Source organism: Microcaecilia unicolor, chromosome 13, assembly GCF_901765095.1.
Source record: "Microcaecilia unicolor chromosome 13, aMicUni1.1, whole genome shotgun sequence".
In the NCBI taxonomy this organism is placed as follows: domain Eukaryota; kingdom Metazoa; phylum Chordata; class Amphibia; order Gymnophiona; family Siphonopidae; genus Microcaecilia; species Microcaecilia unicolor.
In genome coordinates, this window is record NC_044043.1 from 54,870,733 (window position 1) to 54,895,970 (window position 25,238).

Below are 25,238 nucleotides of genomic sequence, written 5' to 3' on the forward strand. Positions count from 1 at the left end.
TTGTCTGACCCACATGTTGCTGTAAAATGGGTGTTTTTACTGTACAGTAATACCTATGCATTTTCTATATCCTAGGACTATGCAGGGAAGCATGAGACCCCTTCCTCACCACACTCGGGCCAGTCCTGTGCCGATGAGCAGGATTCATCTCCCTCTAAGCTATCTAAGGAAGAGTTGATACAGAGCATGGATCGTGTTGACAGAGAGATTGCAAAAGTTGAGCAGCAGATCCTGAAACTGAAGAAGAAACAGGTAACTCAGATAATTAGAAAGTTTGCAGTATGAAACTGTTTTGCTACAATTACTCCAAAGAAGATGCTGTGCAAGTCCTATGTTTCACCCTATAAGAGCACCATACACCATCAGGAGCAGTATTTTCTCTGTCTCCGGTGGATAATTGCTGGTTTCAGCACAGTAACCAAAACTGTAATTTGGTCGGCCTCTAGTGTCAGCTTGGAGATCCTGGAATAGGTGGTGATTACTACCGATGCAAGTCTAGTAGGTCAGGGAGCCCATTTCCTTGGTCATTTTGTACAAGGGAAGTGGACTGTGACTGAGGCATCCTGGTTCATCAACCACCTGGAGTTGAGGGCTGTTCAGTTCATCTTGCAGTATTTTCTAAACATTCTTCTCTGCAAAGCAGTGAGAGGTTTCTCCAATAATGCAATGACAGTGGCCTATATCAACAAGTAGGGAAGAATACAGAATGTAGCATTAGTTGACAACTTGCATATTCTCTGATGGGCAAAAGAACATTTGTTAGCTCTCTGTGGTGCGTATTGCAGGAATGCAGGATGTAACGGCAGATTTTCTGAGCAGACACTCTGGATCCAGGGGAACACATACAGAATCTCTGGGCATTCTTTACATAGTCTGATGGTGTCTAGAGCCAATATCAAGGTTCGGAGATTCTTCATGCACAAGAAGGAACAGGGGATGCAAGATCTTAATACTCTAATTCAGCCCTGACTGTGATAATGTTGCAGGAATTACCACTATTGTTAGCAGAATCTGTGGTACTTCAAGAGTCAAACAGCACACACCAGAATGAGGGAGAAATCTTCTTTATTTGCCAGCAAACAAAGTAGGACATCAGCACTAAGTCTCTTCTTCTCTTTCTCAGCTCTCTGGATCTTATGGCTTCTGTCTCAGCTCCTTCTCTTCTTCTTAGCTCTCTCCTTCTTCTTCTAACGTAAGCTGCTTCTGCTCCCAGTTATATACAGTTATATACAGTTATATAAACCCCTCTAACCCCCCTTACTTTCCAGATGGTAAAGAATAGATTGATTACCCTGTCTGAACCAATCATCTCTACACATATATTCAAAATATCAGTTACATAGGTTTCAGACATTTCCTAAACTGACCTATTACCTGGGGCCTCTCACACTAGACATTGTGGCACCTATCTCTTGGCATTTTATTATGATTAAATTCTCAGCTAACTTCATAACTTAGGTTCATTGAGGGGCTAAGGGGCCAATCTTACATTTAGCTATAATTAATCAAGACTTTCCCTGACCTCTTTCACCTAGCTTCTACACAGAACTCGCTAGGACTGTGGATAATTCAAACCAGATGATGGCAGACAAAGCTTCACTTGAAAAGTCAGCCACTAGATTTAAAAGATATTCTACATAGAGAAAGAACTTATTAATTACACAGAATAAAACATATTCTAAAATAAGCAGAAATCAGAATTCCTTATAAGACAAAATCTAACTCATCTAGAATATCTAGAATTATTTATCTCTACTCTATCTCCTTCTATCCAGCATTAGACTAATCCTTTAAACTGCCTGCAATATGCCTGGCTCATAATGGTATCCATATGTGGTAAATAATTACTTCTCTCTGACCTTTCTAACCTGTAGCCTAGCAAAAGTTAGACTTCTTGAGCAATTGAAACCAGATGACATTCCTCCACCACTTGCAGGACTGAGAAGTTAAACTTAATATGACTTCTTTTGCCCAAGCTGCCTCAATAAGAACTTCTATATGTATTCTGTCTCTTCCTATTTTATATCAACTCCTGTGGAAGATTGACCCTTCCTGGATGCAGAATATTTTAATGGCGCCAGATTAGTCTCTGAGGCCTTAATTTGTAGTCTACTTGTCAGTCAACCCTAGAAAAAGATCTGCTGTGGCAAGGTCCAGTAGTAATAGAGGATCCACCTCCCTTTTGTCTTATGGCTTGCTCTTGAGAGGTCACATCTGAGAAGAAAAGGATATTCAGAGGAGACGATAGCTACTCTTCTGCTAACAAGGAATGGATCAGCTTGGAACGAAGTATGCTTGAGTGTGGCATACTTGGTGCACACATTGGTCTTTCTACCTTTGCAACTTCAGTTAATCACATCTCTCTCCTTTTTTCTGGAGGTCTCCATAAAGGTCTTCCTCTTAATACCTTAATGGTGCAGACTGTGGCTTTAGCATGTTTCCAAAGAAAAATGCAAGGCCTTTCTTGGCTGCCAACCCAATGTACTTTGTTTACTACCACTATAATTGTCTAGTCCAGAACGAAACTTGAAACTGCTATGACTATTCCACTGTTTGAAATGCTAAAAAGAGCAGTTCTTAAAGATCTCACTCTTAAGATGGTTTTCTTTTTAGCCATGTCCTCAGCATGTAGGGTTTGGAAGTACAAGTGTGCTTTTGCAGGTATGCCTTACTCTGTTTTACTGGAGCTGGGGTTACCATCAGGAAGCTCCTTCCTTTCTTCCAGAAGTGGTATCCCCCTTTCTTGTGAATCAGTCAGTTTTTTCTCCCCTCTTTTAAAAGAGAAGAGTGTAGGGAAGAATTCAAGACCTTGCATTTATTAGATGTTCATCAGGTGCTAATGAGATGTTTAGGATTTCTGATAGGTTGTCTTATTTGGTGGTGTAAGAAAAGGCCAGGCAGTCTCTAAAACTGAAATTTCATTTGTTCAAAGAAGCTATTTCTTTATATTCTTAAAGGTAAGCAATCTCTTATTGGTTTAAAAGCTCATTCCATGAAGGGTAGGGCAGAACTTAGAGGGATGTGGCTACAAGTTTCCAAGTTTATTTAGAATTTACTACCCTGCCCTATGGTAGTCTTCAACTAATACATATAGTAGTTATAAATGATAATAGAACAAAAAGCACAGGCATAATACAACAGACGGAGGTAAAAGGGAGGGGATTGAACTACAATAATGATATGATAGAAACAAGATAACACAATGGGAGAGGGGAGCTCTGCAAGTCAGCAAGTCTCCTGGACTGAAACCGAGACAGGAGTTGTTAAAGGAAAGCATCAGCAAATAGGTTTTAAGTTGGCCTTGAACTTGGGTAGAGAGGATTGCAATCTTAAGGATCCTGGAAGAGTGTTCCAGAATTGAAATCCCTGGGCGGGGAAGATTCGGTTCCTGGTGTGTTTGTGAACTATCATAGGTAGGGATTATAAGCTGGTTTTGTTGAGTAGATCATAGAGTTCTTGAAGGGCTGTATGAGATCAAATAGCAGGAAAGATACAGCAGTTCTCCAGAAGCTAATATCTTGTGGACTAAAAGTAGAATTTTCTACGTTATACGATGGTTGATTGGTAGCCAGTGAGCATTTTTGAGGTGTGTGGTAACATGATCATACTTTCTTATTGACAGGGAAATTGAGGTTTCTGAGTGATTTGGAGACACCTGAATTCTTTGACCCTGATATGGATCACCTTAAAAAGAGAGGATAGAACTACTGTCCACTTGGGTGTTGTCTACAGACCCCCCCACACAATTAGAGGAACTAGATAAAGATCTGATTGCAGATATTCAAAAATTAGGAAAGAAAAAAGAGGTTCTATTGATGGGAGATTTCAATCTGCCGGATGTAGATTGGAAGGTTCCATCTGCCAAATCGGAAAGAAGTAGAGAGATCGTTAATGCTTTCCAAAGTGCTCTGCTCAGACAGATGGTGACGGAACCCACGAGGGAGGGAGCGATGCTGGATGTGGTGCTCACAAATGGGGATAGTGTGTCAAATGTGCGAGTGTGTGCACATCTGGGAAACAGTGACCATCAAACGGTTTGGTTTGATATAACGGCTGAAGTGGAGGGCGGCCACTCTAAACTCAAAGTCCTGGATTTCAAGCGTGCTGACTTTAGTAAAATGGGGGAATACCTGAGGAAGGAGATGATGGGCTGGGAGGACAAACAGGAAGTGGAAGGGCAGTGGTCCAGGCTGAAAGAAGCAATAAATAGGGCCACAGACCTTTATGTAAGGAGAGTAAATAAAAGCAAGAGGAAAAGGAAACCGATATGGTTCTCCAAGCAAGTGGCTGAGAAAATAAAGGCTAAAGAGTTGGCGTTCCAGAAATATAGACAATCTCAAGAAGAGGAACACGGGGAGGAATACCGGATGAAACTGAAAGAAGCCAAGAGAGAGGTACGTCTGGCGAAGGCGCAAACGGAAGAACAAATGGCTAGAAATGTAAGGAGGGGCGACAAAAATTTCTTCAGATATATTAGTGAAAGAAGAAGGACTAAAAAGGGAATTGTGAGACTAAAAGATACAGCGAACCGCTATGTAGATAATGATGATGAAAAAGCCAATTTACTAAATAGCTACTTTTGTTCGGTTTTCACTGAAGAAAATCCTGGAGAAGGACCGCGAGGGACTGGCAAAAGTACACCTGAGAATGGAATGGATATAGCACCGTTCACGGAAGAGAGTGTGTATCAACAACTTGGAAAGCTAAAGGTGGACAAAGCCATGGGACCGGACGGGATCCACCCCAGAATATTGAGGGAGCTCAGAGAGGTCCTGGCAAGTCCTCTTAAAGATTTGTTTAATAAATCCTTGGAGACGGGAGAGGTTCCGAGGGATTGGAGAACGGCGGAGGTGGTCCCTCTTCACAAAAGTGGGGATAGGGAAGAAGCTGGAAACTACAGGCCGGTAAGCCTCACTTCGGTTATTGGAAAAGTAATGGAAACCATGCTGAAGGAAAGGATAGTGAATTTCCTGGAAGCCAATAAGTTGCAAGATCCGAAACAACATGGTTTCACCAAAGGGAAATCGTGCCAAACGAATCTCATTGAATTCTTTGACTGGGTGACGGGAGAATTAAATCAAGGACGTGCTATGGACGTCATCTACTTAGATTTCAGCAAAGCTTTTGACACGGTTCCCCACAGGAGGCTCTTAAATAAACTAGACGGCCTGAAGATAGGACCCGAAGTGGTGAACTGGATTAGGAACTGGTTGACGGACAGACACCAGAGGGTGGTGGTCAATGGAGTTCGCTCGGAGGAGGGAAAGGTGAGTAGTGGAGTGCCTCAGGGATCGGTGCTGGGGCCGATTCTGTTCAATATATTTGTGAGTGACATTGCCGAAGGGTTACAAGGTAAAGTTTGCCTTTTTGCGGATGACACCAAGATTTCCAACAGAGTGGACACCCCGGAGGGTGTGGAAACATGAAAAAAGATCTGAAGAAGCTAGAAGAATGGTCTAACGTTTGGCAATTAAAATTCAATGCGAAGAAATGCAAAGTGATGCACTTAGGGAGTAGAAATCCAAGGCAGACGTATGTGTTAGGCGGAGAGAGTCTGATAGGCACGGACGGGGAGAGGGATCTTGGGGTGATAGTATCTGAGGACTTGAAGGCGACGAAACAGTGCGACAAGGCGGTGGCAGTAGCTAGAAGATTGCTAGGCTGTATAGAGAGAGGAGTGATCAGCAGAAGAAAGGAGGTTTTAATGCCCCTGTATAAGACGTTGGTGAGGCCCCACCTGGAGTATTGTGTTCAGTTTTGGAGGCCGTATCTTGCGAAGGATGTTAAAAAAATGGAAGCGGTGCAAAGGAAAGCTACGAGGATGGTATGGGATTTACGTTCCAAGACTTATGAAGAGAGGCTTGCCGACCTGAACATGTACACCCTGGAGGAAAGGAGGAACAGGGGTGATATGATACAGACGTTCAAATATTTGAAAGGTATTAATCCGCAAACGAATCTTTTCCGGAGATGGGAAGGCGGTAGAACGAGAGGACATGAAATGAGATTGAAGGGGGGCAGACTCAGGAAAGATGTCAGGAAGTATTTTTTCACGGAGAGGGTGGTGGACGCTTGGAATGCCCTCCCGCGGGAGGTGGTGGAGATGAAAACGGTAACGGAGTTCAAACATGCGTGGGATATGCATAGAGGAATCCTGTGCAGAAGGAATGGATCCTCAGAAGCTTAGCTGAAATTGGGTGGTGGAGCAGTTGGGGGGAAGAGGGGGGTGGTTGGGAGGCGAGGATAGGGGAGGGCAGACTTATACGGTCTGTACCAGAGCCGGTGATGGGAGGCAGGACTGGTGGTTGGGAGGCGGGTAATACTGCTGGGCAGACTTATATGGTCTGTGCCCTGAAAAGGACAGGTACAAATTCAAGGTAATGTATACACATATGAGTTTGTCTTGGGCAGACTGGATGGACCATGCAGGTCTTTTTCTGCCGTCATCTACTATGTTACTATGTTACTTGATACAGTAAATTACAATAATCGAGTAATTACCAATGAGTGAACCAAGGTATTACTAGATGAAGAGAGAATCAAGGAGCAGATAGATCAGATCTACAGAGCTTATAAAAGCAACTTTTAACAACTTGAGAGGTTTGAGGTCAAAAGAGAGATTGGAATCGAGCAATATGCCTAAAATACGAACTGTGTAAGTCTGGGGAATTGGACTGTTTGAGAGGAAGATAGACATAGGCAATGAAATGTTTGTTTTGGTGGAAAAAAAGGACAAACTTAGATTTTGCAGGATTAAGGACAAAGTTATGGTCCTGAAGCCAGTTGGTGAGCTTAGTTATAGTTTATTTAAGATTTGCTGTACCGCTAATGCTAACTAGCATGTTTCAATGGTTTACAGTAAATGAAAACCAATATCAGAAAGGAAAAGAGCTACAAATTCTGATAGGAAAGATTAAAAAAAAAAAAAAAAGCAGACAAGCAACCCAAACAATGGGACAAACTAGGAAAGGAGGAGATAAGTAGAGACAGTTTCTGATTTAGTGCACAGATTTCAGTAAGATTGCATGTAGCCAAGGTGCAGAGCACCTGTATGTCATCTGTGTAAACAAATGTTTTCAGTTTCAAGGTCTGTGCTAAGGTTAGGAAAGGGGCTGGGAAAATTTTATAGAGGGTAGGTGAGAGAATAGATCCCTGAGGGACATCAGAATTAGGTTTGAAAGAAACGGAGTTAGAATCATTGAAGGATACAGGATAGATTCTGTCTGTGAGATAGAAAGTGAACCAATCAAAAGTGCTACTAGAAAGACCGATCAAACTGAGGCTCTGTAGTAAAGTGATTGACCAGATTGAAAGCTGCAGAGAGATCTAATGACAACAAGATAACTGATTTTGGCTTGATCAAGAGCGCAATAAAGGAAGGTTGTGATACCCATCAAGGTAGTCTCAGTGCTATGATTTTGTCTGAAACCAGTTTGATTCGGGTGAAGTATGTGTGATTTAGAAATAGTGTGTCAGTTGTGAATGTACTACGGATTCAATTATCTTGACAGTGAAAGGAAGGTTTGTAATGGGACGATAATTGTTTAGCTCTAAGGCTAATGCTGTAGTATCTTTAATTTTAGGACGAATGGTGTCTATTTTAAAGAAATCAGGAACAGAGCCTGACGATAAATTGTGGGTAGTCATAGAGTGAATGAAAGGAAGTAAGGATTCAGGAGAATGTTTAATCAAGCTTGAAGGGATAGGGTTGGTTAGTACTGTAGTTAACTTCATAATGTTGATGCGCCTACCAAACCTGGCAGTGGAGGGCAGATTGAATTGATTGAGAGTGCTACAAGATACTGCTGAAGTTGTAGGCATTGTAGTTGCAGAGGTGGACACCAATAGGCAGGATTACTTTGTAATTGAGTGATTTTGTTCTCAAAATGTGTAGCTAAATGGGGCGGAAGGCAGACATTCAAAAGTGGCTGCTGAAGAGTGGAAGGAGGTAAAAGGACCTCAATGTCTTATAAAGAACAGTTGACTTAGGGACCCTGACTATATTTGAATGGTGTAAGCTTTCTTAGCAGTTAAAATAGCTGTTTTATAAGAGTGGGCCATACTGTTATAGATAGAGAGGTTGATAGATGAAGAATGACGGCGCACTTCCAGCCTGACGAAGCTGACGTTTATGTTGCTGTAGTAGGTTAGTAAACCAGGGGTCTAACGAACTTGTGATTGATGGTGAGATTGCAAAGGGGCAGCAACTTCTAATACTTTATAATGCTCCGAGTTCCATGTCTGGAATTGTTCAGATAGGGATAGTTTTGTAAAAGAGGCGAGGTTCAGATCCAAGTGTGATAGTAAAGAACTTGAGGTGAGGTAACGTGTTCATACTTACATTGGCAATCAGACAAATTGCAGTATTCTGGATGATTTGAGTTCTTTGACTCTTGAGTTCTCGATATGGTGAATTACAGTAATCTAATTGAGTAATTACCAGTGAATGGGCCCGGATATTAATAGGTGAAGGGAGGATCAAGGAGCAGATAGATTGGATTGATCGCTGCATACTGTTGCTAAGAATTACAGATTGGGTGTCAATACCAGACCAGAAGCCGCCTTTTGTGGAGGAGGGCAGGGGCTGTAGGATCCCACCCCTCAGGCTTCACACACTCATGCTTATCCCTCCTCTTTCTTTTACTAACAGTCATCCTCCCCAGTCCCCTTTGTAGAAGTCTCTCTGTCTTCCTAATGATCAGAGTTGACAAAAGGAAAAAAGAACAGGGAGTTTCTTTTCCTTTAAAGCCAGAAATGGCAGTGATTGCAGCCAAAGGGTAGGGAGCAGGATGTAGTGTGTTCATCATAGGCTGATGGCAGAGCAGGTAGATGCAGGATACTTTAGTGGTGACTGGGGAAGAGAGGATCTCAACGGAGAAGAACACTTCCAGCTTGGGCTGGTGGCATCAGTGATCATTGGTGGTGTGAGGAAACAAAAATAAGAATAAGTTTTGAGATTTCTGGTACCTAATTCCCTGGCTATTTCCTCCCTAGCCTAAAAGCATATATGATAATGATAACATGGGCTTCCTTGCCTTTGCCAAATTTTTTAGTAACGCACTTCTGAGCTCTTGTTGACACACTGGTATATCACACCACACCAGTTAGTAGCATAAGATAAGCCATGCTAAATTAGACCCAGGTCAGTTGAGCTTAGCATCATATCTTCAACAGTGGCTAGTCCAGGTCACACATAACCAGAAGATGCCAAAAAGTGACCTACTTCTCATAGTTCATTACCAAGGATGAATAGTGGCTTTCCTACTTCTTCCTGCTGCCTATCTCTTTTAATCCATCTAGAAAGGAGAAACCAATCTGGCTCTCCATGGTATACGGAGCACCCCATAACATGCATCTGTGCAAGAACTCCTTGATCTGATTACAAAGGTGACCTTGAGTTTCCCTAGGATGGTGATTATGGGAGACGTTAATCTACATATCAAAAGCCCAAATGCCACCATAGCTGTTTTCCTGGACACGTTGATAGCACAGATGATCAATTCTCCAACCCATGAGAACGTCACATACTAGACTTGGTGTTCTACAAAGGAGTTGACATCCCAGAATACCGGGATAATGGTACTGAAATAGCATGCCTATCATTGACAGACCACTTTCTAATCAAGTTTTCCCTAAGTGACCACCTGTAACAAATGAATACTACCTAGAGTTTGGAAGGAGATCAAAGATGAGAAAAAGCTGACTGCTGAGAATTTCCTAGAGGTCTTGGACTATCTACGTGTAGATGAAAAGACAACTACAATGTTGGAGCAGGTTGATATTTGGAATACACATTTAGCTAAGACCCTAGAGAAAACTGTACCACTAAAAAAGGTCTTATGCCTCTGTCACAAACACTCACCTTGGTTCTTTTCAGAACTTCAGGCCCTTAAGCTTGAAGGTCGAAAATGGAAAGGAGATGACATAAATCTTGCCTGGATGAGGACAAGTTAAACTGTAGGAAACATATGATGAAGTACCACTAAACTTTAACAGCAGCCAAAAACAGTATTTCTTTGAATGCTCTGAGCAGGCCATCAAGTCAACCAAACACCTGTTCAGCATAGTAAACAGCCTACTGCAACTCCCACAACAGAACCAGCCTGCCCAGTCAAAACTGAACTGCAGTGATTTTGCTGCATACTTGCAGACAAAATTAAGTCTCCAACAAGATTTACAGGCAATTCTACCCAGTCTCTAGGTCAGCTAACCAGGAGCGCACAAACTTGCCCCCAACTCACACAGACATATGGGACTCTTAATCCAATTAACAGAGGAGGTCCTTGACAAAATCCTGAGGTCTTCGACCAACTACCTGTTCCCTTGATCCCTGCCCATCAAAGATAATGCAGCAGACAAGCAAAAGCCTCATCAAAGGTGCTACAAAAACTGTGACCTGATCTTTCTATTGGGCAACTGCCAACAAAATTAAAAAGGGCAGTGGTGTATTTTTTGCAAAGAACAACAACCTTGACAAGGACAAGCTTGAAAGTTACTGGTCACTATCTAACATCCCATTTATAGAACATTTGTAGAACAAACAGTCTGTGTTCAACACAACAATTTGGCTAGAAGAGAGAAACTAGGTAGATCCTCGTCAATCTGGATTTGGACCTCGTTATGGAAGATGTTTTATTCTATGTGGAAACTTAAACGCATAAGACCCTACTTTCCAAGGGATATATTCCGCAACTTGATGCAATCAATGGCACTGAGCCATTTAGACTATTGCAATGGATTATATGCGGGTTGTAAAGTACATCTTCTGAAGAAACTCCAGACAGCCCAGAACACAGCTGCTAGATTGATTTTCAATAAATCAAGATATGATAGCGCTACACCTCTTTTGTTTTTTTTTATTTATTCATTTTCTTTCTTTTAAAAAGTATTCCACTTGACAAGCAATACAGATAGGAAAAAATATATAATTGTTTATACAAAAATGTAAATTATATTAATAATAGTTACTTTTCTTTAGACCACAGTCACGGGGGGGGGGGGGTTGTCATTTATGAAAATATGACGTATCCTATATAATAATTCTCACCTCCAACGTTCTAAAGTAGCTGCCTGTGTCCGTGGCTCCTTCTGAGTTGCTGAGCTGGGCTCCGAAGTCAGGCTGACGTCACCGTTGCCATTGTGCTGAGAAAGAGGTGGGGCGAGGGCTCCAGCAGCCAGCTGGCGACACGAATCCTGCGGCCAGAAACAGAGGGTCGGGCCGGCTTACGGAGCGCCGGCTCTGTCAAGATGGCCAGCGCTCCACTTTGCGGGGGCAAGAGGATCGCAGCGACCCTCCCCTCCTCCCCCCCCTCCTCCCCCACCCCATGTCCCACCTCCAGCCACCCATGTCCCGCGACCCTACCCCCCCCCCCCCCCCCCCCCCGGCGCATCAAACCCCCTCGCCACCCGCAGCTGCCACTGGTAATGATGGCCGGCCGCTGCTGCTTCTCCTGTTCAGCAGCAGCGACCGCTACAAAAAGAAAAAAAAGCCATAAATGTTTTTAAACATCAAGCGCGGCACCGCAGACAGCCATCAGGCATTGGCTGTCTGCTCTGCAGCCACTCTGCTCCTCCTTTCGCCTCCACGTCACTGCCCCTGGAGTAAGACCCTGGAGGAGCGCAGCGACGTGAGAGGCGAGAGGAGGAGCGGCTGCAGAGCCAACAGCCAATGCCTGATGGCTGTCTGCATGCCGCGCTTGATGTTTACAAACATTTATTATTTTTTTCCTTTTTGCTCAACAGGAGAAGCAGCAGCGGCCGGACATCGTTACCAGTGGCAGCTGCGGGTGGCAAGGGGGTTTGATGTGCCGGGGGAGGGTCGCTGGACATGGGTGGCTGGAGGGGGGACGGGGGGAGGGGGAGGGTCGCTGGACATGGGTGGCTGGAGGGGAGGCAGGGGGAGGGGAGGGTCGCTGGACATGGCTGGCTGCAGGGGGGGGCAGCGGGAGAGGAGGGTCGCTGGACATGGATGGCTGGAGGGGGGCAGGGGAGAGGGAGGTGGGGAGGGGGTCCTGAAACCAGAGGGGTGGGGAGGGGGACCCTGCGAGGGGGGTGGTGGGGGCACACACTCACTCACTCACTGTCTCTCACATACACTCTCTGACACACACTGTCTATCACACACTATCTCTCTGTCACACACACACAGACACTCTGTCTCTCACACACTCTCTCTCACACACAAACACACACACACACACACACACACTGTCTCTCACACACTCTCTCACACACACAAACACACACACACACACACTGTCTCTCACACACTGTCTCTCACACACAAACACACACACACACACTGTCTCTCTCTGACACACACACTCCATCTCTCTCACACACTCTCTCTCAAACATACAGACTCCGAGGAAAACCTTGCTAGCGCCCGTTTCATTTGTGTCAGAAACGGGCCTTTTTTACTAATAACATAATAATACAAGAACTGCTTAGTACGCTTTATATCAAACAATAAAAAATATAATTATCTTAGGGAGTGACAGCCAATTTCTTTCAAATTTATAAGTGTTTTTAATTGCTCAAGTTGATAAAAAATATATTTTAAACCCAAATGTTTAATTACGCATTTACAGGGGTAATTCAAGTAGAAAGAGGCCCCCAGAGCTAGTGTTTCTGTCCTCATGGAAAGAAAAAGTTTCCTACATTCTTGAGTCTGTTTAGTAACGTCCGGGTACATCCAAACTTTTTTTTCCCCGAAACAGAGACTGCAATCTTTTGAAATATATACGTTTAACAGCTTCTAAATCTTGTAGAAATATAAATGAAACTATAAGTGTTGCTCTCTCCGAGTCAGCATTTAAAGATGTTTCTAATATATCTGACATATTTAAATCTTCTATATGTTCTCGGGGATTAGTTTCCAACAGATTATCCAAAGGTTTTTTGTTTTGTATATAATATATCTTGTCTATAGAGGGAAAAGTTTCAGGGGTAAAGTTTAACACTTCCTGTAGGTAAGTCTTGAACGCTTCTAACGGACTAATCCCCATAGTTTTCCCCATCTCTTCAACAAGGCATACAACAATGATCAACAAATATGAATTCCTGTACACATAGCCAGAACTGCCCCTACAATATCTGCTTGCCAAACTACTATCTTATTTTTATTATCATGTTACCCAAGATCTTCCACTAGTATTAAATGTACACTTTCTTTATAATTCTCGTATATTTCTTAAATCTCTATTAATATGTTTGCTTGTTAAATAATACCATGTTCTATCATTATCATATTACCCCAAATTTTGCTGCTATTACTAAATTTATACTTTCTCATGTATTCTCATTATTCATGATGTATTGTAAGCCACATTGAGCCCGCAAAGAGGTGGGAAAAAGTGGGATACAAATGTAATAAATAAATAAAGTTCAAAAACCGTAAATTCAACCTTCGGTTGTAGTTTTCCTTCTGTTCCAGTTTACGTTGTATGGAAAGTTTATCTTTTATTACCGTGGTTGAAACTCCTTGCATTTGAGTTACATCTTGTCTGAGAGCACTTATTTGTTCATTAATTTCTTGTTTAGTACTATTAAAAGAAGTAGTAAGTTTACTGTACTCACTAGCTCCGTGATCTCTTTCGCTGATCTGGCAACAGTCACATCCACTCTCTGGAGAGCCTCCCAGATATTCTCCAGAGTCACCGTCTCTGGTTTCTGTAATTGAGCTACTCGCTCAGCCTGAAACCGCACTGGTTCTAGGCCTCCTTCGGGATTCGTCTCCAAAGATCCTCGAGTTGAGACCCCGTCTTCGCCAACTTCCAAATTGGGCAGGTCACGCCTAAGGAGACGACCTTCGGGCAGAGGTGGCAGATGATTGTCCGGAGGGGAGAGTGAAACTTCTAGCCCCAAATCTCCTAGTGATTCTTCACCCGTTGAGATAGCAGGGCCCCTCTCAGTAGGTAGGATAGATGGTCTCGTGACGAACCTCTCTATCAGTTGCTAATTCGGGGAAGATGCCCCAGCTATCGAGGAAATAGCTTTGACTATCCCTTTTCATTTTGTATGGGGCATTTTAGTAATAGAGGCAAAAGCATTTTCTGCAGTTTCGGAGAGAGCTCAGCCAGCGATCCTCAGCGTGCCGCCATCTTGACACGCCCCTTCTCCACTCTGATAGCGCTACACCTCTACGACTGAAACTACACTGGCTCCCTATCATGGACCGCATTACCTTCAAACTTTGTACTCTGGTCCACAAGATAATCTATGGTGATGCCCCAGGTTATATGATTGATCTAATTGATCTTCCGGACAGGAATAGAATCAGTTCATCTCGTACTTATGTGAACCTTCACTGTTCTAGTTGCATTGGTCTTAAATATAAAACCACCTACACATTCAATTTCTCATACTTAGGTACGCAGATGTGGAATGCATTACCAAAGAGCGTGAAAACGATACATGACCATCAAGAATTCAGGCGATCTTTAAAGACGTATTTGTTTCGCAAGGCCTACCCTGCTGATTCTACTTTAAAAGTCTCAACTCTACAATGATTCAAAGGACAATTTTATTTCTTCTTTCTTTGTCACTTATTATACCCCCTTACCCTACCTTACCTGACCCTATTTTTAATTGTATTTGTTTAACCCCTACCGTACTTGGCATTCGCCAATGCGGTTATTGTAAGCCACATTGAGCCTGCTAGCGTGTGGGAAAATGTAGGATATAAATGCTGCAAATAAATAAATAAACAGGAATGGTTCTTGTATCCCTAGTAGATGATCTTGCAGAAACCGAGGCTGCTGGATTTTTCAGTAGCTTTTGGCACTGTGGTCACAATATGCTAGCATGACTGGCAGAAGCAGGTATTGGTGGCGCACAGTACTTGGTTCAGATCCTATGTATTTGATAGGTAACACTCCATACTTTCGGCAGCACCTTATCACCACTGTGGGCACCACAGGGATCAATACTGTCGCCTATTCTGTTCAATGTCTACCTGAAGCTGCTAGCCGAGCTGATTTGGTCGACGGACACTCAGTTCTACATCTTCGCAGATGATGTGCAGCTACTCATACCCATTGAAGCTGATTTTCCTACAGCCCTGAATAAACTGACTACCTGTTTAACAGCAATTCAAGAATGGATTAAAAACAACAAACTTTGCCTGAACCCAAGTAAAACAGAACTCCTGTGAATCCCTAACAACAGTGGGCACATATTTGACATGAAAATATCTTTTCGGAAATAAGAATTCCCCCTTAAATCACAAGTCAGAAACCTTGGAATACAGGTAGACTCAACATTTACACTGATCCCCCAAATCCAAGCAACCTTCAAAAGCTGCTTCTATCATTTGTGTCAACTGTGCTGCCTCTCTCCATACATTGAGAAGGCAAGTCTTGTCACAGTGGTTCATGTAGTGTTAACATCAAGGCTGGATTACTATAATGTGCTCTATACTGATCTGACTTCAAAGAACATAAGAATAGCCATACTGGGTCAGACCAATGGTCCATCTAGCTCAGTATCTTCCAATCCAGGTACCTGGCAGAAACCCAGATAGTAGCACCAGTTCCAATTGATTCAGAATGCTGCAGCAAGACTGATAAAATTTTAAATCACGTGACCACATCACACTATTTCTGTAAAAACTTCACTGGCTACCAGTACAATATAAGGCTACATTTAAAACCGTCTGATCTTCAAGGCCCTTAAAGGAAATGGGCCAGAGTACTTGAACAGGATCTCCCTTTACATACCTCCAAGGTCACTAAGGTCCTCACAAGAAGTATTTGTAACCACATTCTCGCCAAAGAACTTTACTTGATGTGACACCCGTCAGCGAGCCTTTTCCAGAGTAGCCTCCACTTTCTGGAATGCACTCCCTGAAAGGCTTCACTTAATACAGTATTATCTCTACTTCAGGAAGTAGGTGAAAGCTTGGCTCATCAACTAGGCCTTTAATGGAAGAAGTAACTAACTTGCTAGTACATACACACAAGGACCGATATTTACACATACTGTGGCAGAACTTGCTTATCCCCTCTATCCTAGCTGAGGTTATATTCCTGCACCTTTCTGACTTCATGTGCAACTTTCTTTAAATTAGTTTTCTAACACCTGTTACTCTATCTTATCTATGTTCCATCTTTGCTTACATCTTATGCTGTTTATGAAAATGTTTTATGTAGCATACTATGCCATGCCTTGTACTGTTGTTTTGAATATTTTTGCTGCTGTAATTGTCTGTTGCCTGTGCTTGACTTATTGCTGTACACTGCTTTGAATGGATTCCTTCAAAAAGATGGAAAATAAGTCATAGAAACGTAGAAAAATGAAGGCGGGTAAAAAGCATATGGCCTATCCAATCAGCCCATCCATGCCATTTATGTTCTGTTTCACTCCCTTAGAGATTCTGTGTACTAGCTTTCTTAAACTCAAGATACAGTTTTCGTTTCCACCACCGCCACCAGCAGTCTGTTCCATGAATTCACTACCCTTTCCGTGAAGAAGTATTTCTTCAGGTTACTTCTGATTCTCTCTTCTTTCACCTTCATTCATTCCATAGTTTCCTTTCAATTGAAACACTTGCCTCCTGTGCATTTATGCCATGTAGGCAAAGTCTGTCCCCATTTGCTGCCTTAATAAATAAATACAAATAAATAAAATTTGATATGAACTTTTACTTAGAAACTTGTTCAATCCTTTTTTGAAAACTACTGGTCCAGTGATACAAATGTGTTTACGCTATGTCAAATTAGAATAGTTGGAATGTAAGTACTCTCCCAGTTAAGTGCTCCATCTTCACACTACACCTTCTAGATGCAATGCTGGCTACCTGTATTCAGTGTTCCTGCCTTTCCTTTCTCTTATTTGGACTTTGAAATTGGAACACTTTGATTTCTGCAATTCTGGCTGACTTTCCTACTTTCTCTGTCAAACTTTCAAAAGTATTTCTGAATGTTGCTGCTGATATGATATTCAAGTACTCTTTTAAAAGTGCTTCTCCCCTGCAAAAGCTGCATTGTAGGGTTTCCCAAACCTGTTTCAGGGACCGCCACAACCATTCGGGTGTTCAGTATATCTGCAGTGAATATTCAGTATGGATATATTGAAAAACCAACTAAACAAATATGCTTGGTGGTGTGGAGATAGGAACAAATTCTAAATACAAATGCTTTCACTCAATACAAAACTACAATAGTAATGGGGGAAAAGCCTCAAAGAGCTCCCAGATCAAATATCCATCTGTCAGAGCTAGAACAGACCAACTAGTCTTCTCTTCATCATAGGCAAAAACCCCTTATGTGCGGCCCCAAAAATTCTTAATGGACCGCAATTGTCTGGTAAATTCTATTGATGATAGATTTTTTGAGATCAAGAATTTTTATGAACAAAACGTGTTAATTTCTAGAACATACTCAATGTATAATGCAATACACTTAGCTTATTGCTTGGCATTCAATATTACTGCTGCTTCATGCTGCGCTGTTCCCTGCTTAGTTACCCTGAGCCCAGGGTGGGGTTCTCAACCCAGTCCCTAGGACATACCCAGCCATTTGACTTTTCAGAATATCCACAATGACTATGTGTGAGGCAGATTTTGCATGTATGCATTGCCTCTCTTCAATGTAAATCTATTTATGCTTGCATATTCATTGTGTATATCCTGAAAATCTTAACTGGGTTGAGAACCCCTCCTTTCAGTGGTTGGGATAGATGAAAGTTGGGGAAGGAGTTTAAAAATAGGTGGGAACCCCCTAGGTAGCTATGAATGAAGCCTCAGTAAGGGGGGGGGGGTGTAAACAGGATAATTTGCAATGTTACCCCCATGCTACAGGGGGCACCATCCCCAAGCCTATCTGATACTTAGGGCTTTTGGGCCCCCTTCCAAATCCAAATCTTTGCCCTGGTCCCAGCATATTTCATTATCCTTGCAGTAAGGCTGCATTCTAGTGGAAGCTGGGTTTCTGAAACAGCACAAAGAAGCTGTTGGGTTAAAAAAAAAAAAAAAAGTCCCTCCTCCACCCTCTGACTTCTTGGCTGGAGAGAAATTTTGCACTGTTCATGCTGGTTTATCATTGTTTTTATTTCCCTTTTGAAATGTCCTCTCCTTGCATGTTTGTGCTGCTGTTTGCTGATGCAGATCCACTAACTGTTTTCCTCTTACAGTGAGTTCTGAATAATACTATTGAGGTAATATCTCTGAGCTTACAACTCGGTTGCAGATGCAGAATCTAGTTATTCATGCTAAGTGTTTCATACCTTACCCTTTTTTCTTTTTATCAAACTGTGTATGCATTATTCATTTTCATGCAAATTAAATAATCCTTTCTTCCAATAGGTCCTGGGTTACAAAAAAGCATGCTTGTTGAAATTTGAGAGATGATGCATGCCTGTGTGACCCTTTATATCTGAATATAGCCATTAAGAGTGTCTCTTCCCTTCTACTCCTGATTTTTACACATTTCTGATGAAACATACAAAGCGAAAAACTGTTGATCAGACATTTTCGATCTTTCAGTGCTTACTGTGCTGGCTGAAGTAACAGTATGGATGGCAGTTTTGATTTTGATTTTTTTCTTACCAATTTATTTTCTTCTTGTCTCTTAGCAACAGCTGGAAGAAGAAGCTGCAAAGCCTCCAGAGCCGGAGAAACCTGTCTCCCCTCCTCCAGTGGAACAGAAACACCGCAGTATCATACAAATAATTTATGATGAGAATCGGGTAAGTTCTTTCTCACTGTTCTAGTCCGTGTTAATAGCTGATTATTCACTCTGCTGCATATTCAAATACACCATCTTGTAGCTCTTTAATTTGTGTATCATGTGTTGCTACCTGACAGTTTTGTCTTATTTATGCTATTTATATTGCTTTGTGTAAAACTATATCCATATATTAGTCATGGTCAGGGCCCCTGGTCTCCTGCTTGCCACAGCATTATGGAGAACCAGGGTTTGTGGCAGCTGATTGAACACAAACATATGCATCTTCCTTTCATGCTGATTTTGTCTAATCTCCACTCTCCCCATTCCTTTCCTTTCTCATCCAGCCTGGAGGAGAATGAGAAGAATAGTGATACTTCAAGCCACATCATCCTTTTACTACCCATTCTCCATCCTTTCCCCTTTTTCTTTCATCATTAGCAATCATCCTTCCCTTCCTTTCTCTCTTCTCCCTCATCCCTGAGACTTCCACAGAAGTTAGTGGAAATTTAAATGGCATGGGGTCTCACAAGGTGGGAATCCACAGATCCCCAGGCACCCTTGGCCAAGATGGCCGTTGACCAGAGAGCCTGCAAACTTCTGGCATCTTGCTCTGGTATTCCATTCATCCACCACCATCTACCATTATCTTGGAAAACAGCAGCAGTTCAACTTGAACTGCTGCTGTTTTCCAAGATGATGGTGGATCAAGTCAATGTTGGATGACATTTTCCTTTAACATTCCCTTTCCCTGGGAGCAGGTAAGTAATACTGGTCTATGGGGAATGCTGGGGGTTTGGGTTTGCTCTGGGGCACTGGGCGTCTAAATGGCAGATGACGTTTAATGTGAACAAGTGCAAAGTGATGCATGTGGGAAAGAGGAACCCAAACCATAACTACGTCATGCAAGGTTCAGCATTGGGAGTCACGGACCGAGAAAGGGATCTAGGTGTCATCATTGATGATACATTGAAAACTTCTGCTCAATGTGCTGCTGCAGCTAGGAAAGCAAATAGAATGTTGAGTATCATTAGGAAAGGGATTCAAAACAAAAATAAGGATATTATTCTGCCATTGTATCGCTCCATGGTGCGACCGCACCTCGAGTATTGTGTTCAGTTCTGGTCGCCGCACCTCAAAAAAGACATAGTGGAACTGGAAAAGGTGCAGAGAAGGGCGACAAAAATGATACAGGGGATGGGACGACTTCCCTATCAGGATAGGCTGAAGAGGCTGGGGCTCTTCAGCTTGGAGAAAAAGCGGCTGAGGGGAGATATGATACAGGTCTGTAAGCTAATGAGTGGAATGGAACGGGTTGATGTGGAGCATCTGTTTATGCTTTCCAAAAATACTAGGACAAGGGGGCATTTGATGAAGCTGCAGTGTAGTAAATTTAAAACGAATCGGAGGAAATCTTTCTTCACTCAACGAGTAGTTAAACTCTGGAATTTGCTGCTGGAAAAGGTGGTTAACTTAGCGGACTTCAAAAAAGGGTTGGACGGTTTCCTGGAGGAAAAAGCCATAGAATGTTATTGAATGGACGAGGGAATAATACAGTATTTCTAGGATGGGCTGGACAAATTGCTTGTTCTTTTGGCCGCTGTCGGTGACAGGGTGCTGGTCTGTGCCAGCATGGCGATACTTACGTACTTATGATCAAGAGCTTCCCTATGCTGGATGCTGAGCCTTTGTAGTTGAAATGGGAGTTAAAGATGGAAGGTAAAATGTAAAGTTAATACTGAAGTTAAAATTAACAAATATTACTTTTTTATGCATTAAAACAAAAGTGAAGGTTACTTGCAGTTTAGTGCTTCTATTTTTTTTTTAAAGTTCATATTGGTGCACATATTTTTTTTTTTTGCTGCTTTTTGCATATAATTTATCTGGAAGTAAATAAGAAATTTAGCATGGAAATAAAAAGGACTGTAAAAACAAAAAAAACCTAACACTAATTTTTTTGTAACGGCTTTATTACATGAAGCTGATTGTTCTGATATGACTTTTTGTTATCAAAAATGTTTCCAAGATTAGTCAGCAATCAGGGTTGAAGGGTTCACCTGAGCAGTTTGGTTTGGGTATAGTGCTATATGTTGCCAATTTGCAGACTTGTCATTGTGAGTTCCATGTATGGATGGTTTGTTTGGATCCTTTTTGCCAGTTGTGCAAAAGGCCTCGCTCCTGTCCAGCTGTTCTGATTAGAGGAAGGGTGTTTGACTGTGATAGCATTTTGATGTTGAAACGTTAACTGTACTTGGAAAAAATTTGGTTATATGAGTGATGTAAAATTTAGTCCTGTGATTTGGAGATTGTCTATAATTTTTAGCTATAAGCTATACAGTTTTACTGCAGGTATACTGCACTATTTCCCATCCCCCATCTCTCTTTTTCCTATCAGCCACATGAAGGAATTTCTGGCTGGTCACATGCTTTGATGGGGGTCTCATGTTGCTAAGGCAATTCAGATACCTGGTATATCCTGTTACAAAAGTGAGTTACAGGTATGGCAAGGACCAATTGCAAGCTTCCAGCGCATATGAAAGTCCCAGTTACAAGTCTCCAGCCCATATGCAGCACCTATGATTGGTCCTGGGTAGAGGAGAGGTGGATGCTCACAACAGCCTATAAAACTACGCTGCAGACAAAGGAACTCTGAAAAACTAGGCTTAGAGAGAGTTTCAGATCTGTCCAATGGCCTATGGCAGTGATGGCGAACCTTTCAGAGACCGAGTGCCCAAACAGCAACCCAAAATCGAATTATTTATCGCAAAGTGCCGGTACTCATTATGGGTGGGGTCACCACATATGACTCCACCCCTATGATAGCCACACCCCTTACACCAGCCATGGCGCATATAAACAGACATCATTGAAAATATTATACTAGTATAGGAGAAAAAAATAACATGATTTTCTTCCATTATAAATCATTTCTGTAAGCTGTTACAGCTCCAGTATACCCAGTGCAAAATAAGATAACAGATGTAAATTCTCAAATTCGACATATTCCAAACACTAAAATGAAAATAAAATTATTTTTCCTACCTTTGTTGTTTGGTGATTTTGTTTTTCTATCCATATTGGTTCTAGTCGCTGATTCTGCTGCTCTCTATCTGTTCTCTTAACTCCGTTTCCAGGGCTTCCTTTCCATTTATTTCTTTACTTTCCTCCTTTCTTCTTCATTTCTTGCCCTCCATCCATGTCCAGCAACCCTCCTCTTCCCTCCAGCCACAAATGTCCAGCAACCCTCCTCTCCCCTCCAGCCACAAATGTCCAGTCACCCTCCTCTCCCCCTGCCCTCCCACCCAGCTCCCAACATCAGGCCTCCCTCCCTCCCAGCACCAGACCTGCCTCCCGCCCTCCCTCCAACCAAACAAGCAACCATCAACCCGCCCGCCCGCCCGCCTGTCCTCCCTCCCTCCCAGCACCAGGAACCCCCCTTCTCCTCTTAAATTTTAAAAGTGTACCTCCTCGGAGTTCATTCAGGCGGCGTGCGTCGGCAGCGAAGCGCGTGTTCTTCAATCGGTGCGCCTTCCTTTCTGTCTCTCAAGCTCTGGTCCCGCCAGAAAGGAAGGCGCGCCGAGCGAAGAACACGCGCTTCGCTGCTGCTGCCGAAACACGCCGCCTGAATGAACTCCGAGGAGGTACGCTTTTAAAATTTAAGAGGAGAAGGGGGGTTCCTGGTGCTGGGAGGGAGGGAGGACAGGCGGGCGGGCGGGTTGATGGTTGCTTGTTTGGTTGGAGGGAGGGCGGGAGGCAGGCCTGGTGCTGGGAGGGAGGGAGAGTGGGCAGACCAGCGATGGCGCGCGTGCCAAGGGAGAGGGCTCTGCGTGCCCTCTCTGGCACGCGTGCCATAGGTTCACCATCACTGGCCTAGGGTTTTTCCCCGAGGGGGTTTACTTTCCCCCCTTGATAGAAACTAATTCTCTATAACTATGAATCTTTTTCATTTATTCTCTGCTTTCTTTCTGTTCTGTGACCTTTGTATGAGGAACAAACTTTCTTCTTCCTTTCTCTCTTCTTTATCTAATTAGTCTAATTACTTACAATTACCAGAGGCCCTGATGTTAGATTTTGTAAGTTTGTTATAACTTGAAACTGTCTGATGCTGTGATGATGGGTGAGTAATTAAAGACTTTTAATTCTCTCTAATTCCTGTACAATTTTTTCTATAATATTTTGTGATATTTCATAAATTTTTAGCGAATAGCAAACCAAATTGAGCATCCTAGTACAAGATGAAACAAACCAGTTCCGAGGGACTGGAGAACGGCGGAGGTGGTCCCTCTCCACAAAAGTGGTGATAGGGAAGAAGCTGGAAACTACAGGCCGGTAAGCCTCACTTCGGTTATTGGAAAAGTAATGGCAGCCATGCTGAAGGAAAGGATAGTGAATTTCCTATAAGCCAATAAGTTGCAAGATCCGAGACAACATGGTTTTACCAGAGGGAAATCGTGCCAAACGAATCTCATTGAATTCTTTGATTGGGTAACTGGAGAATTGAATCATCGACGTGCTATAGACGTAATCTACTTAGATTTTAGCAAAGCTTTTGACACGGTTCCCCACAGGAGGCTCTTAAATAAACTAGATGGGCTGAAGATAGGTCCCGAAGTGGTGAACTGGATTAGGAACTGGTTGACGGACAGACGACAGAGGGTGGTGGTAAATGGAGTTCGCTTGGAGGAGGGAAAGGTGAGTAGTGGAGTGCCTCAGGGATCGGTGCTGGGGCCGATTCTGTTCAATATATTTGTGAGTGACATTGCCGAAGGGTTAGAAGGTAAAGTTTGCCTATTTGCGGATGATACTAAGATTTGCAACAGAGTGGACACCCGGGAGGGAGTGGAAAGCATGAAAAAGGATCTGAGGAAGCTAGATGAATGGTCTAAGGTTTGGCAATTAAAATTCAATGCGAAGAAATGCAAAGTGATGCATTTAGGGAGTAGAAACCCACGAGAAACTTATGTGCTAGTCTGATAGGTACTGAGGGGGAGAGGGATCTTGGGGTGATAGTATCCGAGGATCTGAAGGCGACGAAACAGTGTGACAAGGCGGTGGCCGTAGCGAGAAGGTTGCTAGGCTGTATAGAGAGAGGTGTGATCAGCAGAAGAAAGGAAGTGTTGATGCCCCTGTACAAGTCGTTGGTGAAGCCCCACCTGGAGTATTGTGTTCAGTTTTGGAGGCCGTACCTTGCGAAGGATGTTAAAAAAATGGAAGCGGTGCAAAGAAAAGCTACGAGAATGGTATGGGATTTGCGTTCCAAGACGTATGAGCAAAGACTTGCTGACCTGAACATGTATACCCTGGAGGAAAGGAGGAACAGGGGTGATATGATACAGACGTTCAAATACTTGAAAGGTATTAATCCGCAAAAATCTTTTCCGGAGATGGAAAGGCGGTAGAACGAGAGGACATAAAATTTGATTGAAGGGGGGCAGACTCAAAAAAGATGTCAGGAAGTATTTTTTCACGGAGAGGGTGGTGGATGCTTGGAATGCCCTCCCCTGGAGGTGGTGGAGATGAAAACGATAACAGAATTCAAACATGCGTGGGATATGCATAAAGGAATCCTGTGCAGTAGGAATGGATCCTCAGAAGCTTAGCCAAAATTGGGTGGCGGAGCAGGTGGGGGAAGAGAGGTTGGTGGTTGGGAGGCGAGGATAGTGGAGGGCAGACTTATATGGTCTGTGCCAGAGCCGGTGATGGGAGGCGGGACTGGTGGTTGGGAGGCGGGAAATACTGCTGGGCAGACTTGTATGGTCTGTGCCCTGAAAAAGGCAGGTACAAATCAAGGTAAGGTATACACATATGAGTTTATCTTGTTGGGCAGACTGGATGGACCATGCAGGTCTTTTTCTGCCGTCATCTACTATGTTACTATGTTACCAGTTGTATTTTCTTTCCACTAAGATGATACTAAAACATTCCCCCACACTAGCAATTACATTATACAGCTGTTGGAAGACATCTTGAATTTCTACTTATAGATCAACATATTGAATAATAGCGGTTCTGTTTTTGAAATTACATTCTTTCCAAGAATGTGTTTTGTGTTTTGAAACTATATATAATTCCCAGTGCTATCCCAGGCTGTAATGTATTTATAACATAACAGCAATTAACTTTATTCTCCGAGGACAAGCAGGCTGCTTGTTCTCACGACTGGGTGACGTCCGCGGCAGCCCCCACCAACCGGAAAAAGCTTCGCGGGACGGTCAGCACGCAGGGCACGCCCACCGCGCATGCGCGGCCGTCCTCCCGCCCGTGCGCGACCGCTCCCGCCAGTTCCTTTTTTTCCGCGACTGGAGAGAGTTGTGCTTTGCCGCTCTCTCTGTTTTTCAGCCGCCGGATTCGATCGCGTTTACGCGGATCGTTGCTTCTTATTTCTTGTTTTTTGGTGACCGCCGGTTTCCTTTTTTTAAAAAAAAAAAAAAAAAAAAAACCTGAGCGTGTGGAACACGCGCTCCCCTTTTCCCTCGCTTCCAGCGGGGACGCCACATTGCGGCCTAGTGGTCGCTCGGTCGTCTCTTTTTTCGAGGTGTGACTCCAGCCACCATTGACGACTTTGACTTCGCC

At 43.1% G+C, this 25,238-nt stretch overlaps 1 protein-coding gene across 1 annotated transcript in view; it reads left to right on the plus strand.

Moving 5' to 3' along the window:
* Positions 1-25,238, plus strand: part of LOC115482386 (nuclear receptor corepressor 1-like) — a 103,814-nt gene that overhangs the window by 69,731 nt on the left and 8,845 nt on the right. The window contains exons 5-6 of the mRNA XM_030222134.1: positions 76-252; positions 18,574-18,687. Of these exons, the coding sequence (XP_030077994.1) occupies positions 76-252; positions 18,574-18,687 (291 nt within the window). The remainder of the gene's footprint in view (positions 1-75; positions 253-18,573; positions 18,688-25,238) is intronic.